The sequence below is a fragment of the Photinus pyralis genome, unplaced genomic scaffold (genome assembly GCF_008802855.1).
Source record: "Photinus pyralis isolate 1611_PpyrPB1 unplaced genomic scaffold, Ppyr1.3 Ppyr1.4_LG7, whole genome shotgun sequence".
In the NCBI taxonomy this organism is placed as follows: Eukaryota; Metazoa; Arthropoda; class Insecta; order Coleoptera; family Lampyridae; genus Photinus; species Photinus pyralis.
This window is the reverse complement of record NW_022170738.1, coordinates 11,372,524-11,381,903: the sequence shown is the minus strand read 5'-3', so window position 1 is coordinate 11,381,903 and position 9,380 is coordinate 11,372,524. Positions and strand designations below refer to the sequence as shown.

The following is a 9,380-nucleotide window of genomic DNA, read 5'->3' as shown; positions in this document are numbered from 1 at the left end:
ATAGACCATAGAGATCGTTGACCATAGAGATCGTTTTCGCGTCATAGTAAAAATTGATGATTTTGACAAAGTGTTCCACTGAGTGAAGATTTGCGTATTTTCGCAGCGATAATTTACTCTTGCTAGGAAATCAGTACAATGCTACAGGAACTAATCAGGAACGGATGGGGAGCTAATCAGTTATGTAACCACAATTAGAAGAGATATCGTGATTAATTATTCAATTATAATCACTACATTTATTGTGCTACAATGCAGTATAAAATGAAACGGCAAAGTGATTTAGAAGTTACAATAACTTTATGTTTGAAAAAAGATAGTGCTGTCTATTAATAATTATACTTAACAATTATAGGTAGGTGCCCTTCTTCTTATTGTGAAGGTATATTCTGCTTTTAACCCTCGGTTCGGCTCCTTTTTCTTAACTTAATCAACTTCCTTTAAAATTAACTACAATTCATCCCTTCGGTAGTGGGCTATTTGCGCCCTTTTTTCATCCCTACGCACTGAATCCCACAAACATTTAATAGCAATATGAAAGAAGTAACAGCCTCCCATCCCTGGACCAGCCGAAATGTTGTTTACATTCTATCCTTTTTTGTTTCAAAAACATGAGACGCTATCAATACAATGTTACAAATCCGTTATTAATTTATGCCGTTAGATATTCGAAGACACTTTACATCCGAATAAAAATCCAAATCATATACTCGTACAATATAGACACTAATGTCGATTGGGTTTTCGACACTCTTTTCCTAAAGAAATCGACTCCTGGATAACGATTTTGAAAAAAAAACTGCTATATAAATGCGTTCTTGACACCAAAAGCCGAACCAAAAGCACTAATTCATTATAGCCTTTGAATATAAACCTGATTTTATTTCAAAGTTAGGTATAGCGAAATTTTGAATAAGTACCAATATTTACTTCTAACGTAAAAATCTTTTTTATAAGTAATTGTTATCAAACCTACACATTTACAAACCGTTTATGAATAGTGTGTAACATTTCTTGTTTGGTTTAATAAATTGATCAATGGGACCATTTTACACGCCAATAGTTATATCAAAAATAGCTCACCTGATGCTTTGCCTCACTTATAATAGCATATGATATATATGTTTTATTTTATTTATTTATTTGCCTTTATTTTTGAGTGGGCAGGGTTTCAGCCAAGGCTGCTTTACCAACCCAACCCACTATACATTTAGAAATATCCATGCTCGAACCCGGATTCGAACCAGGGACCCTTAGCACCACAGTCCAATTTCAACTGAACTGCGCCACACGGGCCGGTTCCGCAATATTTAAGTAGAATTATTTTTTAAGGATGCAAAGAAAGTATTATTAATTATAGAAAATAAATAATACACAAAATTAAAATACATTATTCTTTTGGATACACATATTTTTTTAGGTTTAATTGAAAGTTATTTTTAGCGTAGGCGTTCGTTTCAACTATTGCTGCTTTTCTCATACACTCAACCCTCTCACTGTTTTTGATACATGTTTGGTAATTATTTTAATTTTTTTCTTTACTAATTATCTTACCTATATGCTCTAACTAATACATGGTTCGCAAAAATACAAAAAAAAGTTTTTGAACTTTTTTTAATATTTTATAAATCTTTTTGACTTTTGCCTGATCCCGCATACTTATTTTAGAAACGGCTGATTATTCAAAAATCATTATAATGAAACTGTTGTAATTGCATTTTTTCTGTACCTTTATTTTTTTACATTTTAAGTTTGACCCAAAAAAAACACCTATATGTATTACCTACTTTTTTAATAACACTATATGAATTACGGAGACACCTTACAAATGTGTCGAAAATTGGACACCCTGTACCTAGCCCTGAACACCTTGTATTTTACATCTTTGGATTCTATAGACAATTTTACACTTGATGCGTTGTTTCTTTCATTTATACAAGGTTGGTCAAATAAATAATTAGTAATATACACGTAACATATTTTTTAGATTTAACTTTTGTGTTATACTGTGTAATCAGTTGGAAAATATATACAAGGCGCTTCAATATATCCCGGGCGAGGCACTGTGGTCCTGTTTTTTCCTTCTTCACACTTCACAGTATAAAAGTAATTCTGACAATTTCAAAATTGTATAAAATCCCTGGTATTGGTAAATTAGGCAAAATGATTTTGGTAGTAATTTTGAGTCAATGAAAACGAATATGATCCGGTCATTGTCACCTAGATTTGACAACCCACTCCGTATAGTTTACCAAAAATAAACAAAAGGTATAAATGATGGGTCTATACTCTATACAATCCAAAAATGTAAAAATATACACCATGTACCAGTTATTTCAAAATTTAATTAATGGTTTTAAATTTTAAATCTTTCCGGTGCCAGCGTGATTTTTTTTTCAGAACAGGATTTTCCGAAAACGGTAGGGGCACAATGGAAACGAGTTTAGTACATTGAGGTTACATTGAATTGATCCTTACAAATAAGTGCATTTCCTGAATGTTCACTAATTTTCCGAATGTGGCAAAATTTCTAAATCAACTTCCGTCTTGACCTCTTCTCAGAAAGAGTGTACTACACATACATTATACAAGGTGAGCATGATAACCCGATCCCCTTTTAGGAAATACGCTAAAAAGTGAAAAACTTGATCCCAATTGCACATTTTTAGCGGTGCACGGATCGATGGGGGCTTTTGACATTTTATTTAGAACATCAAAATCAAGCTTCAGAAAAGAAAATGTCCTTGATTTCCGGCTTGAACCTTTTATTGTTCTAATTTCCCTAGACCGTGAATCTAAGGAGCGAAATCGGAAAAATGTGCAAAGTAGCTTGCTAAATGCCGATCTTTTACAAATTTTTCTTCGCACCGCAACCGAATTCTCAGAGAACTTACTACCAATAACACCCTTTTGTGCTCATGGGTAGCTATACAAATACTATTATACATTTCATTGTTACAGGTCACTGTAATAAACGAATGGATGGCGATGAACTACGTTGGCGACCACCTATAATCTTGCTATTACCAATTCTACTATGTTGCATGTTCATCTTCTACGTCGACGTGTTTCTCCTAAGGAGTTTTAAAATATCGTCAACATTCAAATTACCGCCACCACGTTTTGTGGGGTACGCGGAGAACGAAAATTTCAATGATTACCTCATTAAGACTGAAGGATGCCGAATTCCATATATGGACCCATTGGATCCATCCATTATTCAATTTATAGCGAAGGAGAAAAGAGTATCGTGCAATAAAAATAAACCTCCACTCTTCAAATCCAATTTGACTGCAATATATGTGATAGAATCATCGTTGAAGTCTTATAAGATACAGAACATAAGCGCCTTAGATTGTTGTTATTCGGTCTTAAAGCGGGTAGTTCCGAATTCCACAGAAAATGATAATCAAGTGGAAGATGGACCATGCCAAGCATTCACTAGAGATGCTGAGATTAAGGACGAATTCGTGAAAATCCTGTGCACTTACAACAAAATCAAAGTCTACAAGGACTTTTTCTCATTTGTACCTATCAAGCCCACCATCGCCAAAAAAAAATACAGCGGACTTCAAATCATGCCAATAAATGTTCTGGTAGTTGGGCTGGATGCAGTTTCTAGAGTCAACTTGCACAGACAAATGCCAAAGACGGTTCAGGTATTAAAGGAAATGGAAGCGGTGGAATTTTTGGGTTATAATAAAGTCGCCGATAACACTTTCCCGAATGTGATTCCCATATTAACCGGATTAGCCGAAAATGAACTGGCCGAAACGTGTTGGCATAGCACAAGAGAAAAGTTTGACAAATGCCCGTTTATATGGAAAGATTTCAGCAAAAAAAATTATGTCACGGCATTCGGGGAAGATGCAGCATGGATGGGTATGTTTAACTACGCCAAATTGGGTTTCATCACACAACCGACCGATTATTTTTGGGGACCGTTCAACTATCGCTCCGAAAAGGAAATAGGAAATCAGCACAAGATGAACGTTTATCAATGCGTGGGTTCGAGAGAAGTCTATCGGGTGCTTTTAGAGTATATCGCTAAATTCTGTACGACAATGAGCCAATCAAATATTCCCTTTTTCGGATTTTTTTGGGGTTCCAGCCTGTCGCACGATTATTTGAATAAACCGAAATTAGGAGATGAGCATTACGCGAACTTTTTTAGAAGACTAAAGCAAAATGGAATTTTAAGTAATACAGTTCTCATATTCATAAGTGATCACGGTATTAGATGGGGAGGTATAAGAGCTACGTTTCAAGGTAGAATGGAGGAACGACTACCATTCTTGTTTATGGCTTTACCATCAGAATATCGAGAAAACCATGCTCTTGCATACAGTAACTTAAGAAGAAACACAAGGCGACTAATTACTCCATTTGATTTGCATGAAACAATAAAAGACCTTCTAGACCCGTATGCTTTAACGCCGACCTTAATTCATTGTAGGGAGCAGATTCGCCAAGATAATAATGCACGGGGTTATAGCCTCTTTGAACTAATCCCAAACACTCGGACGTGTTCGAGCGCCAGCATTGCATCCCATTGGTGTACTTGTCAAGAGAGTACAAAAATAGACAGTAACAGCAGTGTCGCTCTGAGAGCTGTTACATTTGCCATCGATTATATTAACCAAAAATTGAACGGTTACGCTGAATGTGCCACACTAGCTCTAGCAGAAATTCACAATGTTCACGAACATTCGACTAAGGAACACATTGTGGACGGAAAACCCTACCATTTGGATTACACGGTTGTGTTCGAAACGGTACCGGGAAACGGTGTATTTGAGGCAACCATTCGAAAATACGTCAAAGTCGATCCAATCACATCTTATTTTAATGTTACTGGTACAATCAGTAGAATTAATTTGTATGGTACCCAAAGTTTATGTATGACAGAGTTTCATTTAAAGCTATATTGCTATTGTATATAATGCTGGGTTTAGTAAAATGTGCTGCAACTCAAATTAAAGGATGCAGTTAACTGATAATCTGTGATGTGAGCTCAGTCCGCCGTGAAATGGAGAGCGATGTGACTAGACTTTTCCGAAAATTGAGGGAAAAATCGTGATAATAGTTATGAACATACCTACACTAACCGTATATCTTGGATATAGTATTGGGTGTTAGTATAACTGCTTAAAACCAAATAGCAAAGAAGAAATGTAAAAAGTACGGGATTGGACAATTATCTTGGTATTCAACCACTGTTCTGGTAATGGTTCCTTTATGAAAACAATGCATCATCCTCAAAGGAATAAAAATTGCTGTTACCAGACTGGCGCTCCTCGTGCATCAGCATATACGTAAACAAATTTCAGTGTCTCAAGAAAAGAAATGTTTTATTTTCGGTCAAATCGTACGATGATAGGAAATGGCAATATGACAGTACCATCAGAAAATTGCATTGGAGCATAGGGAAAAAAAATGAGTATTCGGCATTTTACTCACCCCGTAGAACGTAATTGATGTTGAAATACCTTTTGTACGCATATCCAGTTAATTGCAATTAATGTTGTTGCTATGTTCTCTATATGAATAAATTTTATTTCAATATACGTCTTAAATAAATTGGAAGTTTATAACCAGATGAAGGAGCTAACCAATAAACACTATTAAACCGGCCCTCTCCGTATCATGCCAGACGAAAACACGATTCCTTGACTATCCTTTGAAATAACTAAACAAGTTACATTCAAAAACACCGTTTTTGATATTTGGTTAACGTATTCACTAACTACTTCATAATTTGCTTTACTAAACGGACCCACCCAAAGACAATTTAGATTTAGAATGGCTACATAAAACAAATGGCACAAAACTGCTTATAATTATCAGATGTCGGCGGCTGAATCGAGGGTTGAGAAGCAAATGCTGCCTTAAAATCGCCTTGCAATTTGAAAATCCGGGAAAAATTTTGAAGATAACGAATCGTTGAGGTTGCTTTAGCGTTTATTATTTACCGTAAACTTACGTCACTTTGTTCATCTTTTTACAAGTACAAAATTTATTAAATACAGTCGAAACAGCATTGAGAATCCTACTAATTTTTTCAAAAAGGAGTTTTCGCTTCTTTAGGATTATCGCACAGACTTTATTAAGTAACGAAAAAAAAATGCTCCTTGTCGAATATGATGCATTTGAAATTTGAAAAAGCGAACAAAAAATGATGATTTTTGCTTGCTTGACTGTTTTTAGTAGTAATTGGTTTCACACTCCCTGAATCTTGACTTCGATTCTAGAAGCTGGTCGATTTGATCGTGAGGTATTTTCTCAAAGCAGAGATGAAATCATGTCTTGTTTCACTGTTTCAGTAGGGATATATATAGTTAAATTTAGGAACATACCGCACATACCATATCGATAAAAACTTATGCATATGTTAGAGGTATATAAAATTTAAAATAACGATGTCTATTGTAGTACTATACAGGGCATTTTTCTTAAATGTATATACAGATGCCACCTGTTTGTACACGCACAACGCAACTATCACTATGGCACGCACAAAAACGCGCAGTTCGTATTCTAACTATACAAACTTGCCTCTTAATGGCGGATGGGCGGAGCTAACCGCTACTTGTCGTCACTGTTTGTAGTAGAGTCACTGTATGCGCTATAAACTGCCAAGGGGAGCATCTCTCGACGAACATAAGATGTTCGAAGAACCCTAACAGCCCAGCAAACTGACAAACGAGCACCTCTGCGCGATAGAAGAAACAAAAAAATCGCAAAAGGAAAAAGAAAAAACTAACAAACAAAAACGACCGAGGCAATCAACTAATGAAGATGAATTGGCCACCGTTGTGGGAAGGATGGCAATTCAATTTAGCAGTACGAACGCAAGCATCTAATAGAATCGAGAATTTTTAAAAGAGCAGGAGAAACTCGTCAAAATGTTTACGGAATTACAGACTTAAAAAAAATTCAAAAAATGAGCAACGAGGAATGGAACAGAAGACTGGAAAATCTCAACACGGAAGACCGGTCACTATGGCAGATGGTTCAAGCTCTCACCGGGAGGAAAACCCGAACCAAACTACCGATAATAAAAAGTGGACAAGAAGCGGCAAGAACGGACGACGAAGAAGCAGGGGTACTCGAAAAACAGTTCAAACCAAACGAATACAACAAGGGCGAAGAACTTACAACCAGGGCTGTAGTCAGAGGCACCGAGTGAGGGGGGTGTATGCAATAAAAAATGCCGACTTCAATAAAAATTCAAAATTAAACGACAGCATTTTAACGCTGCCCATTGTGACACTATTTTTTCCAAATGTATACTGTCTGCTATATCTTTTTCGGATTACTTAGAACCAATAAGGCAGTTAGCCAATTATCCGCCATAGAGGAACGCAAATGATTTTTTATTAAACTATATAATAAATACCAAAGTAATAATAATAATAATTATTATTTTATGATTTGTCATTATACAGAGTGCTCTTTTTTCGCGACTGTCATGGATATGGATTCTATTTTATTTCTATTTGCACGAAAACCGAGTCAAAGTGGGACGTTTACAAGACTTTTACAGAGGAATTTGATAAATATGGTCAGAATGGCATAGAACTTTTTTTTGCTTTAGGGTCGCCAAATTTCATCTTATGATCTTTCATCAGAGTTATTTTTCTCTGACGTGCCATAGCTTTTAATTTACTACTTTGATTTTACCAAAATACCTTATTATTCAATTTTCACGCTTGCTTTAGAAATTGCAGTCAAACTCATTTGCTAATTTGTTTTGGTAGTTGACATTTATAATCAAAATAATTAATAAAAATGTCGTTTTAAATGTAGTAAAGTAAAGCGTTCTTTTGGCAAGATTTTATTATATATTATTATTAAGTTAAAAGTAGTAATCTATCCGAAACCGATTTTTGTCTAAAAGTGACAATTGAATAATTAAGTGTTATATTTAAAATGTAATATAGAAATCCATAGTAAATTCTTTATTAAAAAAATCTAAAAATTCAATGTGACCCCTACGTTCAAAACAAATTCAAAAATAATGTCATAGTCTAAACCGCCCATTTCTCAAGTAGGTATATTCGTTTTTTTTAAGACAGAATTATTAAAACGCAGAATTCAGTTCTTTTTAATTATTGAGCTTTACCCCAATTTGACCATTAGTTTTCAACATAAGAGATCCCATCGTCAGGCGCTAAAAATGACCACCCTGTATACTTATCTACCATCTATCCCTATCAGACCCATGCAAACATAACGGCTAGAAAAATTTGCGGAACATTTTTTAGCGACCTTTAGCCATGAAAGGTAATAGATCTACATACTCATAATATCAATGAGACTTACAGCAACTGAGGGCGTAATTTTTTTCCAATATTAATTTAATTAATTTAATTTGAATAGCGATTTGCCGAGTACCGACTAACTGAAGTTTTGCCGACTATGGTCACGCATTAGGGGGGGTGTGACACCTCCCATACCCCCCCATCAATCCGGCCCTGCTTACAACGAACTTGAACCGAATTAGGAAGAAGAAGAGAAGAAAGAACAGAAGACGAAGAAGAAACGGAAGAAATATCAATAGAAGAGATAATAAACAACTTAAAAAACCACAAGGCGCCAGGCAAAGACGGAGTAAAAAATCAAGCGCTCAAAAATTTGCCAACAGAGAGCACAGAGGAATTAAAAGAGATCGAACACGCAATTTCTACGACTGGATCACTTCTCAAAAACATGGCAAAAAGCGAAAACGATAATGATATACAAAAAGGGAAAACCCAAAAACAAAGCAACCAGCTACAGAATAATCAACTTATTATCGGCCATCAGCAAAGTCATCGAGAGGGCGACGATTAAAAAATTACTTTGAACGCATGAAAATAATCCCCATCACTACATTAAACAATGTACCAAGCTTCAAAACTAACGGAACCCATAAAGTACAAACAGGACATCTCCACGGGAACAGGAGCGCTATTCCTGGACATAAGCAAAGCACAAACTATGGCACAGAGGAAGTAATCTACATAATGAAAATGAAGAATCAAAACGCCGAAAAAACAATGTTTTGCAATATTTTTCGACTACAAAAAGATGAGGTTCAAAGAAAAACCGGAAGAAATCAAAATAGGATAACACCACATAGAATGGTAGAAAGAAGCCAAGTACCTGTGTGTGACACTCGATGAAGAAGTCAATTATTACAAGAGCCACAAGAAGAAGATGCCACTAAACACAAAACAGCTAGGTACAAGGAAATCTATACCCTCTAATCAACAGCAAACACAGAAAACCGAACAATTATTATAAAAACATAAATAATACCGGCGGTCGCAGGAGAAGGCACTCCCGAGAGAACACTTAGAAGAAAGAGCTGTAGAGACCGCTCAACAAGATAATAA

General features: G+C 35.6%; 1 protein-coding gene across 1 annotated transcript; it reads left to right on the top strand.

The window, feature by feature from the left end:
- The first annotated feature begins 277 nt into the window (after positions 1-277).
- LOC116176734 lies at positions 278-5,574 on the top strand. Its single transcript, XM_031495492.1, has 2 exons — positions 278-355; positions 2,962-5,574. Exon 2 carries the CDS (start codon positions 2,979-2,981, stop codon positions 4,941-4,943), a length of 1,965 nt encoding a protein of 654 aa, XP_031351352.1. The 5' UTR covers positions 278-355; positions 2,962-2,978; the 3' UTR covers positions 4,944-5,574.
- Positions 5,575-9,380: the final 3,806 nt, after the last annotated feature.

Coding starts and splice junctions, on each gene's coding strand:
- LOC116176734 (XM_031495492.1), top strand. CDS start 2,979: ATGGATGGCGATGAACTACGTTGGCGACCACCTATAATCTTGCTATTA.